The sequence below is a fragment of the Ricinus communis genome, chromosome 8, assembly GCF_019578655.1.
Source record: "Ricinus communis isolate WT05 ecotype wild-type chromosome 8, ASM1957865v1, whole genome shotgun sequence".
In the NCBI taxonomy this organism is placed as follows: domain Eukaryota; kingdom Viridiplantae; phylum Streptophyta; class Magnoliopsida; order Malpighiales; family Euphorbiaceae; genus Ricinus; species Ricinus communis.
In genome coordinates, this window is record NC_063263.1 from 6,270,609 (window position 1) to 6,285,631 (window position 15,023).

Here is a 15,023-nt window from a genome sequence, read left to right on the forward strand (position 1 = left end):
CAGGTATGATGTGAGGAGAGCCTTGTTAGATCATACACGCACCAAAGAACTTTAGCCCATTTTGGTAGAACTATGCAAATTTTCTTATTCATTGAGTTGATTATGAAGAGAGAGAAATTAAACAAGCAGATGAGAGAGACAAATAGAACTTGCATAGCCCTAATGTGTTATGCCAATTAAAGTTGAGTCAATCTAGAATTTTCTCCTTTCTCGAGAGGAACTTTCGTCTCAAATCTGCAGCATCAATCTCACCAAAATGACTCTCAGGAATCCAATTGCCAGTCTTTGGATCTCTCATCCAAAAGGTCTCGTCCTTCACCTTCTTCTCTGCCAACTCTTCTGCTGCCAATTCTTGTGCCTTTCTCATCACCGATAGAAGTGGCTGCACGTTTAGACTTTCTGTTGCGACTGCATATGATCGTTTACTGCAATACAAGCGCTACAGTATTAGTTAATGTGTTTCATCAAGATTCATCAACCCAATTAAAATAAATATTGAAAACCAACCTGAGAAGCAGAAAGTTACTGATTTGAAGCTTGACCATGTCTGGCAGGAAGGAAAGAGATATAGAGAAGTTAGGATACAGGAACAATGTGCTAGGGCTTTCTTGAGTAAGAGTTTTGTCAGGAGGGCTTGTTTTATAGGGTTCCAAAGAGTCCTAGTTGCTCTTGGAAATTTAAAGTTTGAGAACATCTCTGATTCCTGTTATGGAAAAATAATATTTCGAAAATATCCAATTTTTGGATTCCTACGTAATTATCTATTTATTATTATTATTATCATTTAAAAAAAAGGGAAGATGATTGAACATTTTTGAAGTCGTAATGACATAGGGTATCTATGAACAGGATGTTCTTTTTTTTCTTTAGTATATAGAAGGCAAGCCAGACCACTAGTTTTATTTTACAATAAATAAAAAAGAAAAATTCCACCAAGTTGTTGTGTATATCAGGTCTTATGCCACTTGACTGAATTGTCTAAAGTTTGGTTTCTGTTCATGTAGACTATCAATCAAAGCTCAAGTGACAGACATACATAGAGCCATACAATTTGCATAACTTATTTTCCAACATGTCATTTAAGAAAAGAAAAAGCAAACTTACCATAAACACAAAACAGAATAAGAAATTCTAAGGTCCCGTTTGGAAACTTTTATTCGTACTTTCTTTTTCTGACATCTACTTTCCTATTCTAATCAAGATTAGGGGCAATAACTCTATGTTTTGCATTTTGCCGCATTGAACTAGTTATCATTTAATATTTAAGAATCATATCTTTTTATTTTTATTTTTTATAATTTTATACTAAAAGATTCTTCGGTCAAAATTTTATTAATTAGATTTAGTTTTTATATTTATGCAATATATAAATTGCTTTCTATATATTTTGTTTATTGTATTAATTCTCTTACATTTTAAAAGTCAATGTAATTAAAAAAATATAGTTTAATATTTAAATTTCTTGATAAATAAATTTTAAAAAGCTAAGTTTTAATTTCATCGACTTGTTCTTATTCTATTGATATAGAAATTAATTAAAGGATTTGAAATATATTTAGAGAGTAAAAAAAATCTTTTGGTTTTAAAAAAGAAATTTCATAAAAAATTTAACTCTTATTTTTATAATTTTCTATTTCTAAAAAGATTTTATAAAATTTAATTATTTATTTTTCCAACTAATTCTTTCATCAACTCAAAATAAACATTGTTTCAATCTATATGTTATTCACCTATTTAGTGTGTATATATATATATATATATATTATTGCTGTTAGAAAATAGTTTGAAAGTGGTGTTTTGCTGTTTATGAGTTTTTCTAACTTCATCATGTTAATTTACTCCAAAATAATTTGTAATGATTTCTACTCAACATTTTCTGCTGTAATACCAAATTAATATTCCAGAGGGAAAAACAACTGAGTCTGTTTAAATTTAAAATCAGTATGTGTCTCTACTTTTAGAGATTCCAAAAATATTTATTCAATTAAATTAAAAATTAAAGTATTAAAGTAACTAAATAACTAAAATCTAAATGCTCTAATAAACAGTCGGCGGGAAACTATCACATCTACGCTGCCAGAATAATTCTAAATGTTTCTAAAGGAAAATGAAATTTATTCATATCCTCTCTTGATTGCTTTGCATGATCCAGAGAAGTCAAAAACAAGAGGAGGAATACAAGAAAATGGCCTAAAGTTTATTAATTAGTAAGAAAAAGAAAACACACACACACATGCCTTATGACTGTAGAAAATGATTTGTGAAATTGACCCCAAAAGATCTCCTCAGAGTTAAGATTCTGGGTTCCAACATCCCTTTGCTGCCTCATTATTCTTCAAGCAATTTGCTTAAAGCCCAAATTATTCTCTCAATGTTAATCCAAACGCCCACGTATTGAAATGGGAATTGGCATCTGATCTTAGATTTTTATTTTATCAATCAATTTGGAAAAAAAGAAAAAAAATTATAGGTTTCATGATACAAGAACTTTCCCTTATTTTAAAGTATTTAAATAAATATAATTATCCCATCTAGTAAGATATATATTTTAGAAAAATTCTTTGATAAATCCGAAACTGATGATAATAATATTTGGAATTTTATTTATGAAGGTATAAGTTTAATACTTTGTAGTGGCAATAACTTTGAATATGATTAATTCACAACTGGAAATCTCATTAATTATTCTTAAGGTATTGCCACTACAGATCTTATTGTTCTGTCTCTAGCATTAGAAGAATTTCATTAATTATTCTTGGATTTGGGTTCTGTTTGTGCCACCTATTTGATTCTTTCTTATACTATTAATTATATACAATCCACCCTCTTATATTTAGTTTGATGATTAAATAATTATTAAGATTTTAAAAATCAATTCCGTCTCTTATTAAATAATAATAATTATTATATTCTTTAACAAATAATGAAATTTTGAAAATACAGTTTTTATCATTATTAGTTATTAGGAAAAAAAAAAGATTTTATATATGTATATATCTTTTTTCCTTAGTGTTTATTTAGACTCTAAATTTTATAAGTTATCAAACATTAAAAAAAAAATTAAAATTGATCAAATTTAAAGAAAATTTATTTTACAAATGTGCCGCCGAAGAATGAAATAAAGTGAAAAAATTATTTCCTAAAGAAATGTACAATCAATTATGAAATTATCTTAAAGTATGAATAATCTCAAAATATATTATAACTTCTGCCTTTTATAAATTTAATAAATTAATATTTTTAATTCATTAAATATAGTAATTATAATAGAGTGGACCGGATGTAAAAAAGAAGAATATGCAATTAGATTAACATGAATATTAGCCCTGGCCCCTGGACTGGTTTGGTTCAGAATCATATCGGATCTCATCTTCTAAAACCATGCCTGACAGGATAGGAACAATCAAATTGATTTGGTTTTTCGGTGTAATATTTGGTTTGAACTTCTTTTTTAAAAATATTAATAAAAGGCCTCACCTGACAACTTTAGATGCCTGCTCAAAGTTTCTTGGTTTAGAATACCTAATTATGCTCCTTTCTCCATTTATATATTATTTCACTCCTCTGGTTTTTATATTTGTCTCTGACATTACTATCAGTGAAATACTTAAAAAATTCTTAAAATAATTTGTTAAATAAAAAAAAAATCCTTATTCAACCATTTATTAACCAAAAAACCATTATATATGCTTATTAAAAAATAAAAAGCTTACTTTAATAATTTTTATAGCTTTTAAAAACCTCTTATTGCATCTCTAGATACCAAAATAAGCAACAAAAATGACTTATGAAGCTTAACTTACCTTGTGCAAATGTATTGTTTACCAACAACAAAGTCTCTAAATACCACCCACACAGTTCAATCTTTTCAGTGAAAATTTTGTAGTTTTAATTTTCACTTCGCTCTCATATTCAATCGTTTTAATTCCTAATTACTAATCGATTAAACGAGGAGCGCAGAATTTTTTTATCTTGATATCTTTATGTATCTGATTTAAAAATTTAGATTTTTTTTTAATTGTTATCTATTTTTAATTTTTATTAACATACGTGCATCAATTGCCTAACTTATTCGTCTAGCTTATTAAAATTTGTCCATGTCTTACTATGCAATTTTTAAAACGCAACAAGTAAAATGTATGTGAAATATGTTTATTTTTTAGGTGGAAATGTGACTCTAGTTTCTTTTTCACGTCCAGATTTAAAATGCAGTAAATGCTTGCATTTGTTTCTTTAGTTAACAAAACGTGCATTTTGACTCTCTTGGATTTGGATCCACACAGAATTGATGGAGCATAATTTAGTATCAATCAATTGGATAGGAGTTCAGAAAAGGCCGAAAGGCTTAAAGATCAATGACATGTACATTTATAAGCCCTTCAGATTAAAAAACCAATAATATGATGTACCTTTTTTATATATTTATTATTTACTTTTATAATGTGCTTTTCAGATTTTATGTTTTTTGCTAATCTTTTTATGGTTATTAAACCCATTTTTTCTATTTTTTTATTTAATATTAAATGTATGAATTTATTTGAATATAATTATAGCATATTTTGATAATACCTTTTGTATACTTATAATATATTTGAAGTATATATTATATAATATTAGTCATAAAGTTTGAAAAAAATATTATCTTTTGATATGAGAATATCTATTGTGGTTTAAAAATAAGTATTCTATTACTATCTATTTAAAAAAATATATATAAAAAATGGTTTTAAAATTTAAATTATAAAATTCAGTAAAAATCATAATACTATATATTTAGTATATATTATTTACTCTATATCTTTAAAATTGTTTATAAAAAGATTACTTTTTCTATATAATATATAATTGATATATTCCTTTTATATATATTTATATTAATATAATAATCAATATACAAATTTAAAAGATATATATCAAATAAACACAATATAATTTAAATTTACTAAATTAAGAAAAAAGTTATACTTATGATATGCTTATATATATTTGATATATATTTTCTCTTTAGGATATTTTTAGAATAGATTTAATTTCTTAGTTTTCTATAAATATGAGTTTTGAAATTAAATATTCATCTTCTATGATATCTAAATTTTTAAACGATTATGTAATGTACTCATTTTAACAAATTTTAATTTAATAAGATTTAAACTAACATAAAATCAATTAAATATATCTTTAAAACTGGATGCGGAATTGAAGAATTAATGAATCTATCTTCAAGAAGTTTATGATCTTTGGTTTTCTTGTTTGTTGTTGTGCATTGATAAATTACTGATGAGATTGTTATTAGATATGTTGTCATTTTTAATGTTTCAATTAGCTATAGTTTTTAGATTTTCAAAGAATGTGTATGTTCATATTTAGATGAATAATACAATGGTAAAATTATTGGTTTTATGCATAACCTTGAATTTAGGAGTATAAAAGTTAGATATTTATACAGAAATCTAAAAAAAATAAAATTTACATACAAATAAGAAATGGACTACAAATTTGTATTTATACAGTTATAAAGCTGGAAAAGTTTTATTAATATATTTCTTTTTGAAACTGTATTATGGTATTTTTTAAATATTATTTTTCTTTTTTTAATTATGATAACATCATATTAATCCCTCATCCTTATCTATATTTTCATTATCATAGAATCTCTATAGCTACAAAACTATCCTTTATAGTATTCTTAAATCTTTTCTTTTGTTTTCATTCTTTTTTATTTTTTATGTATTTTCAGTTATATTTTAGTATATTTTTATATATTATTAGTATAAATTTAGTATATTTTAAGCAAATGGTATGTTTTTGGGCATTCATTTTAACATTTTTTTCCTCATAAAGTTATGACAACATTAATTCTGTTTTATCATAATCCACCTTTTCATTGTCATCAAATGCATTAGTTGTTATAAATACTTGTAATATCTTCAATTCAACACATAAATATAAAATAAAATAAAGTCTATTTTATTTAACTCTCGTTTAATAATGATATTTTAATATCTGTTTCTTTACGAGTTTAAAAAATATAAAATTATATAAACAAAAAGAAACCGTAAACAACATTTTTTGAGAATATAGTATAAACAAAATTTGGAAAAACTGTATAAATAAAATCTTAAGAAAATTTTACCATTTACCATTTTTTAAGATAATTATAAAATTTTTTTTGTTCTTTTTAATTTTTAAAATTATATTTTTTTTTTAAAATTAGTTTCAGATATTTAATATATACCATATTTAAGCAAATATATACTGTTTGTTTGCTGTTGAACACTTTCTGAGTTGAATTCTATTTCATTTTAAGAAATTTCAAATACTGAAAATATACTATTATTTTGCAATCGTATACCTTTTGCTTTTTAACTTTTTTTGAATTTGAATTTTATTTTATTTATAAAATGTTAAAATACCTAAAATATATTTAATATATATTATTTTTAGTTAAATATAATGCCCTTTGCTGTTATTTATTTTTATTTTATTAATGTTTCCATTCTTTTTAGCTTTAAAAAGTTACAAATATTATAAATAGTGATTAAATTATTTATTTAAATTTTAATATTGAAAGAAATTGATATTTTATATCCTTAATATTTAACCATAAATATAATTAAAAATCAACGTTATACTTTATTTAGTTTATGTCAAAAGTATACTAGATATATAATTTTTTTCTTTAATATATACTCAACATATACTAATATTTTCACCTTATAACAATTTATCTCATTTCTCAGATATGATATTCTCAATATATCTCCAAATTTTTAAATAAAAAAATACCTTCTAAATTTATTTATTTATTTATTCATCACTAATATCATAACATTAAATAAAATATAAAAATATTACACAAGAATTAATATACTTTTTAGATTCATTTTCACCTTATAGCAATATATCTCATTTTTTAGATATGATATTCTCAACACATCTGTAAATCTTTAAATCAGAAAAAAATACCTTTTAGATTTATTTATTCATCACTAATATCACAAAATCAAATAAAATACAATAATATTTTACAAAATTTATTGTATTTTAGATTCATTATCTGTCAGAAAGTATACTAAACATCTATATTTTTCTTCAAAGTATATTCGACATATACTTTTTTGTTTTATGGTATTTTTATAAAAAAAAATTCTGTTTTTATTTTTCTTATTACCAGCAATTTTATAAATATCTTTATAGTTATTTTATATTTTTGAAAATTATGAAAAAGAATTCTAAAATTTTGTAAAATAAAAGGGTAAGAATAACAAGCCCAAAAATGAACATGTTGTTAATGTTTTACAACAGACCTTAGACAATGTGTATGGACCTCCGTCTGTAGGCCGCTGGTCCAATACTTGTTTTTCTTTTTTAAAGAAAAATAGAGAATTCAATTTAAAATTGAAGATATGTTCGTTTGTTTCACGAAAATATTTTTTTATTTTCTTTTGAAAATTAGTGTTTATTTCTTGAAAAATAAATTTCTTTAGATTTTAAATTCATGAATTTTATTCCTTGAAAATGCTGAAAGTGAAAAGAATTTTAAAGTTGGAAAAAAAAAAAACCAAACTTCTCTAGATAAAGAAAATATAAGTTATTTTTAAGAAAAATGATTTTTCATTGCTTTTTTCTATTTTTCAGATTTTACAGAGCTATTTTTTCAAAAAAATCTAAATATAATAACTCACATAATTTATATTAATTATATATTAGCTAAATAAAACTACTAATAATTATCTTTGGCTACTTCCGCTGATCCGCTGCTAGCGCCGGTCACCTAAAACAATTTTAATTGTTATATTGATCTGATTTTTTTAAAATTAAAAATATAAAATTTCAATAAATTTTAAATATTTAAATATTTTTTTAATAGAAAATAAAGTCTTTTTTCGTTAAAGAAAAATAAAGTTTGTTTTAGAACCTATGAAACACTAGCAAATAATTTTCTTATAGGTTTTTTTGCATATAACCAAACTAACAGTCAATACATGTTTCAAAATAGTAAGTCATTGTTCATGTAATAAATAAAGGAAGCCTAAGATTCACTCTAACTTAAAAATTTAGTACACTTTTGGTAGGATATAATAAGATAATGTTTCAATATTTTGTATGATAATAGCAAATTTTTTTGATATAATATAGTAATAAATACATCATGCAATTATTTTTTTTAATTTAATATAATTTCAATACATAAAAATACATGTAATCATAAGTACTTATGATATATTTATATTTATTTCAATTTTAATTTTTTATTAATATAATTAAAATACATTCAACCACTGCCAACTATTATCGCTCATATTAATTTATAGTGATCGGTAATTAATCACTATATTAAACCATCACCAACCATCATCGTCTATTGATCAGATTTCAAAGATTGGTGACGAATGACCAGATTCTATCAACCAATGACCAGATCCGCAATCGATGACTAAATTCTGCCGACCGATTACTGACTCTGTCAGTTGACAATATCTTAAAAATTAATAAATTTTAAATTATTTATTTAATATTTTTTCTATATCAACTATTATAAATAAAGTAAATATTAACTAAAGAGTATGGTTACTCAATACTATATATATATTTTAATAGAGTAATTATTACATGACTGCATTATAATTTTAATAACATTGCATATTTAGGTTATATACTACATTCCATTGCGGGAATAAGAAAAAAACACAGCATTAATATATTTTTTTTTTCATCCATGCATGCATCACTGGCGTCCAATATCATATTGTTTCTCATGGCCGGTGGCATAGTAGGGGAAGTTAGGCAAGAAAAAGAAAAGGATAAGTGCACTTTTACCACAACAGATGTCAAAGCAAAAGAAACAGTTCCCACTGTATTAAACACACAATATTGCATGAAAAACGTTTTTCTGCAGTTGGATGTTTAAATCCTGAATTTTGGAACGTGAAATATACATTTTGCAGAAAGTTAATTCAAAGAATCAAACTTTCAAAGGAAAGAAAGAAAAAAACAAAAAAACAAAAATTAACATAACAAATAGAATTTGATACATAGAGAAACATAAATATTAGAAATATGAGAATGGAGTGGCTCCCTCAAGTTCACATTTCTTCAATTTATTTATTTTAAGGTTTACTGTTAGATGGTTAATATTTCTTTCAAATGAGTTCAACAATATTTGTTCTTAATCCATTATTATTTATATAACAACTATTAAATAATTAGATTTATATCTACCAATTGTTTTATGAAAGTTGTGTTCATCCCCATTATATGTGTGGGTTCTTTTCAATCTTTCTTTTTATAGGTAATTATTATCTAAGTTCATTAAAAAATCAAATAGTCTATATTTTAATTCAACGACTATTAATAAGTTTTTGATCAATGCTGTTGAAGAACATTGAAGACAATTTTTTTCTTTTCAAGTAAGAATTCATTTTATGTACTTCTTGAATAAATTATTCTTTTCATTCTCGTTTCAAGATTTAATTCTAAATTAAATTTAATGAAGATTTATATCTTTTTCCTTAAAAAAAATTCATTTCAATTCTCTAATTTATCAAAATTGTTGACACTAGAGGAATTTAATGTCTCATACTAAAATATTTATTTTGGATTTCGTGCAAAAGAAAAGCAATTATATTCTTGGCTTTAAAAACAATTAAGTTATTAGATAAATTTAAATGAAGCGTTATGGACTCTAATAAATGGATGAGAAATAGAGTTAAAAGGGGAACCATTTCCAAGAAATGTTAACAAAATAATAGTATCAACTAATTTATTCATTTGAAATTTATTTTAAAAAACTGACTGTAGATTTTTATAAGTAAACAAGCTTTGAGCCTCTGCATTTTGTTGCAAAAGTTTTACTTCCATAAGAAGAGCATGCGCCTCTGCTAACAAAATGGACAATACTGATATTCTCCAGCACGAGCCATCTATCAAATTTGGTACCTCTCCAGTTTCTACGAACATCAACTGACCCTGGTTTTGACGCTGCATCCGAATTGAATTTTTTAATACGTCTTTCTGTGGAGGAGTCCATTGAGCAGTAGCTTGCATTTATAGTGTTGTCAGGACAGTCTGAGCTGGGTTCCTTGACCTGCGCTTTCAAAAAAATTTCCCTTGTACTGCCTTCAGTCGTAGCAACATTACGGGCTTCTCCAAATGCCCTAAATAGAGAAGAACAACGTATACGCAAATGAAATGATGCATTATTAATTATTGAAATGAATTATTTTAAACTAGCCCACCATGAATGAAAAGAGGAGAAGCCTCTGCTATCTGGCCAATACCCTAAGAAGGAGACAGGAAAAGGAACTGCCTGGTTATAATTACAGAAGAATAATAATCAACGTCTCCATATATGGAACAAAAACGATTGTCCATTAGATGTTTAGAGTACATAAGAGAAATGGTAAAGTTTTGGGAAGAGATTACCGTTACAAACATCTTTCCAATTACAATTAGCCAAGTCTATTGATGGGTCAGAGTTCATCAGCAAATTAATATGAAGATATAGGTTTTCTTCTCGTTAATCTGCTCTTCTACATGAAAATGCCAGACTGTTGAGTTACAAACAAGAATTGGACCAATAGGAAGATACCAATGATTAAATACTTTTATCATTTATAGTCTTGTATAGATTCATAGATAATATAAAAATACTTCTAAAATTATAAAAGAATATATACATTACTGGACCGACTATCTGACCTATATATAAAAGCGGCCAACATATATTTCCCTTTCTTACAGCCAGGAGAAAGTCTGTCAATTCTTTCACAATTTCCACGTTTCTCATATCGTATTCGACACAACAAAAGGTAAAGATTTTTATTATTATTTTGTGGGTCATAAACAGATGAAAGTCTGAAAAGTTTCCATGAAGTTCAGTCTTATCAAATAGCCACGTGTTTATCTCCATCTATTGCTAAATATTTTATTAATAGCTTTTCATTTAATTCAACCATTGATATTAAATATTCATTTACCATATGCACCAAATACCTTTTGTCCTTTACTATTTACTATAATTTTTGAAAAACCACTTTAGAAAAAATTAATTCACGCGGTAAATTAAATATTAGTATAAGCCAAAAACTTGAAGCATGTGAGTCGCACTAAAAACAACAAATATACCAATAAAAAAGAATAAATAATTATTTGAACCTTGTTGTTCTATGTGGCTCAGATATACCCTTTTATATCTCTCTATATAATATAGATATATATCCACTTCTTGATCACTCAGCAGTTCCACAAACTCTCTATATTTAAGAAAAAAGAAAAATTCCATAAACTCTCTCCTTCTCTTCTTCTACAATTGGGATTTCAGGAGTCCTTTCAAAATGCTAAGAGGTTACAGCTCCCGAGAAAGCTCAGAGAAAGGATTAATGGTACTTGTTGGGTTGCAAACACTTGTGCATGTATCAGAAGGAAAATCAAAATCAAATGTTGTTACAAAATCTGCAATGAGAAAAGCACCTCATCATCGTCATCGTCGTCCTCATCATCAGTCCACTGAATCTTGCTATCTCAAGACTTGTCACTTATGTAACAAGAACTTGAGCCTAGACAAGGATATCTACATGTATAGGTAATAATTCTTTTGACTACTTATGTTCATCATTTTCTTGACTTGCAAATCTTGAAACGTGGTTCTTGATTCCAATATCAGAATTCATAAATAACATACTTACTTCAGTTTCCTCGATCTAAATCAAAGATCTTAATGTTTTTGAATTTGGCAGAGGTGACCAAGGCTTTTGCAGCATAGAATGCAGAAACAGGCAAATCGTTTTGGATGAAATGAGAGAATTAGAAGCATCAACAGTGCAAATGAGAAAATCTTATAACAGGCACTGCAGTTCTGCTGGCAGGCATGAAACTCGCCTAATCCTAGAAGAGATCCGCCGAAGACATAAGCCAGTTATAGATGATCATCAAAAAAAGCACTGGGCAATAGTCTGATAGTTAACCCACTTCTCCTCTGGTTCTTTTTCTCTGACCGGACTAAACAGATATTCAATGAGATAATGTAAAGGAGACAAGAAAATGACTAGTGGGGATATCTTTTGTTGGCCATTTTGCACTAATATTATGTCATAGCAACAGATAAAAAGTGATATATATCTAACATTTGTCCCCTTTTCCTTTTCTTTTTTCTTTTTCCCGAATGTGTTGTTTCATTCTAAATTTTACTAATTTATTCTCTGAGATTTCTCTATTATTATTTTAATATATGATAACTCTTTTATATATTTAATATCATAAAGATTATATAAAACTAAATAAAAATGGATAAAAATGATTAAAAATATAATAATATATAAAAATGATTAAAAATAGTTCAAAATAAAAATTGAACTAAAATAATATCGAAGTTAAATTAGTAAAATTTAAAATTAAAGGGGTTTGAGAGAGTAAGTGAGGGGTTAGCTCTTTCACTATATCTATAATTTTTTATTATTTCTTTCTATTTTGAGAAAGAGATTGAAAAAGAAAAGAATAAAAGAGAGAAAGACAAAGAAGGGAAGAGAGAATATGATTTGTTATTATTGCTTAAAATATGATTCAAGTGACTTAAGTAGCAAGGGGCCAAACACGCACAAATATCTATTTAGTTAGGGTTGCGAGGAATACATCAAATTGGGAAGTTAAAGAGCCTAAATACACTGATTTAGACTTAATGGATCTAAGTCTAAAAAGTGGTAAAGTTCAGGGCCAATTATGCTTTTTGCCTTCATTTCATAAGATGGGTATCAAGTCTGATTCCTTCCTGCCACTGTCATTCTTATCCGCTAGCCCTTATTGTGAGTGAGTGAGAGTCTTAGTTGGAAAACAGCACTGACAATCTTTAATGGCCAATCCCCCAAAAGATATTTTGCTTCTTTTACTCTTTGTTTCTTTTAGTTTGGCATTCTGTCCAGTTCAGATGCTTCTATTTGATCGTAAATATCGATGCTCTAACCTCGGCTTGGGCTTCCATCGAATTTCATTTCTAAAGTGGAGGTTGAGCTCAGGAACAACGGCACGTTATACTCGTTACTAAATCTGTTGAATAGATAAAATATAATCAAGGAATATATTTTTTATCAGATATTGAAATGATCATCAAACAAGAATTGTTAGATGATATCTTTCTGATGGCATAAAAGAATTTTTATTTTTATTTATTATTCTACCATTTTATTTTTTTTATTAATTGAAGAAATAATTAAAAAATAAAACAGTAAGTACAAAAATATTTTAACGATATTTAAATTCATACTGAAATAAATTTGGTAACTCAAATAATGAATTATAAGAATAAAAGTTAAATTATGAGAATATGATGATATTTGTAATTTTTAATGAAATAATTACATAATCTGTTTAATTTTTTACTAATTTTAATGTGGCAATTTCTTTTTTAATTAAACATCTAAACTCTTAAAAATATAATACATTTAAGCATATCTTACCAACTTAGGCTCATAAGAGTGCTGAGTAAGTAAAATTAAACCTTTTTTTAATTCAGCTAATCACATTATACAAAATTAAAAAAACGACAAAAATAATTACATCATACTAATGTTATATCAATAGTTTTGGTAAAGAACTGGAATTTTTTTAGTGCCTCAGGTATTTCAGCATGCTATATATATACATATGTAAAAAATAAAGTAAAATTATTTGATCGAGTAATTATATCACATCTTATGATTATAATTCGGTAAAATCAAAAGTGCTTGTTTAAATTTAATTTTTTAAAATAACAAATTTAATAAAGATTTCTTTTAACTCAAGTCAATTTATATATTCTTTGTGAATGGTTTGGTCATCAACGGAGCAAGCTTAACACCATAACAACGTGACTTTACCTGCTAAAAGCAAAACTCATAAGCAAGGAAATAGCGAGCCAATAACTTGGTATACATGGTATGCAATGTTGAGGAACTTCATCTTCAATACTTGTAGTAGTTTTCTACAAGCAGCCACATTACTGTTACATTGCCATGGTCTATACACCTTTAACTCTATTCAGTTCTCTCCTGGCCAGAAAGTTGAAAATTTTTAAACTTTGGATAAAGCAAAATCCTCAAATCATGGGGCAGCTGATGGCAAGAAGACTTTGGATACTTTTAGAAATAATACTCATAATATTGAAATTGACAGAAAATGGCTTCCTTGCTTAGATGGACCAACTCCATTGATCTTAGAACAGTTAAAGTTTTAGAAGATAAAATAGTTGGCAAACACTAAAAGGGTCACCCGGTATACCAGGAAGCAAGTTGATCAACTGCGGCAAGAAGCTCCTGCCGTACACTCTCCTAATGATTTGGGTTTAGAGCAAGTTCATTCCTTAACACTATGCATAGATAGAAGGTAATCTAAGAGGAAATCAAGTGAATAGATAGATAATTAGTTTCAATTGTATTTGACAGATAAAATTTCTTAAAAAAGAAAGAGATTGAAAAGGAATCATTTTCTTTATAGAATTTGATTACATTTTAATTTAAATTTTAAAAATTTAAATTTATAATTTTTTAAAATTTAATTAATTAATATTTTTATCTCTATAATTATAATAATAAAATTTAAAATTAACTAATTCTCCTCTTTTTTCCTTAATAATTTTTTTTATGTAATCATATATAATAAAATAAATATTTTCTTTTTTCTTTCCTTTCCTTTACAATACCTTCCCTTCCCTTCATCTTCCTCTTTCTCTTCCATCTTCATTGCCATGCACGGTTTAAATGTTTGAAGTTTTCACTGGATAACTAGGAGAAGAACTATCTTAATTCCTAGTGGGGTGTGATCAGGTGCTCATAGGCCTAGGACTCGATAACCTCACTACCTCAACTATGTGAGAACATGGGTAGTTAGCTTGGGACAAGACATTTTTTCTGATGACATGATTAGTTAAGTTATCATAATAAACCATTAAAGGTCAATTACTGGATTTAAAAAAAAAAGTAGATAGCTTTCGTATTTAAAACTAATTGAATGCTAATTGAAGATGCTATTTTCAGGCAGCCACCATAAATAAC

The 15,023-nt window shown here is 26.1% G+C and overlaps 2 protein-coding genes and 1 long non-coding RNA gene across 3 annotated transcripts; 1 reads left to right on the forward strand and 2 right to left on the reverse strand.

Annotated features, from left to right (window-relative positions):
- Positions 1-59: 59 nt before the first annotated feature.
- Positions 60-661, reverse strand: LOC112536872 (protein SENESCENCE-ASSOCIATED GENE 21, mitochondrial). Its single transcript, XM_025159762.2, has 2 exons — positions 508-661; positions 60-425 (listed from the first exon to the last, which is right to left on the reverse strand). The coding sequence occupies exons 1-2, from the start codon at positions 543-545 to the stop codon at positions 188-190; spliced, it is 276 nt and encodes a 91-aa protein (XP_025015530.1). The 5' UTR covers positions 546-661; the 3' UTR covers positions 60-187.
- A 9,088-nt stretch (positions 662-9,749) lies between these two features.
- Positions 9,750-10,629, reverse strand: LOC125370999. The gene is made up of 2 exons (XR_007217153.1): positions 10,426-10,629; positions 9,750-10,281 (listed from the first exon to the last, which is right to left on the reverse strand). It is a non-coding gene; the product is annotated as an uncharacterized LOC125370999 (long non-coding RNA).
- Positions 10,630-11,218: 589 nt separating this feature from the next.
- LOC8258900 (FCS-Like Zinc finger 17) lies at positions 11,219-12,144 on the forward strand. The gene is made up of 2 exons (XM_002533958.4): positions 11,219-11,584; positions 11,739-12,144. Exons 1-2 carry the CDS (start codon positions 11,337-11,339, stop codon positions 11,956-11,958), a joined length of 468 nt encoding a protein of 155 aa, XP_002534004.1. The 5' UTR covers positions 11,219-11,336; the 3' UTR covers positions 11,959-12,144.
- Positions 12,145-15,023: the final 2,879 nt, after the last annotated feature.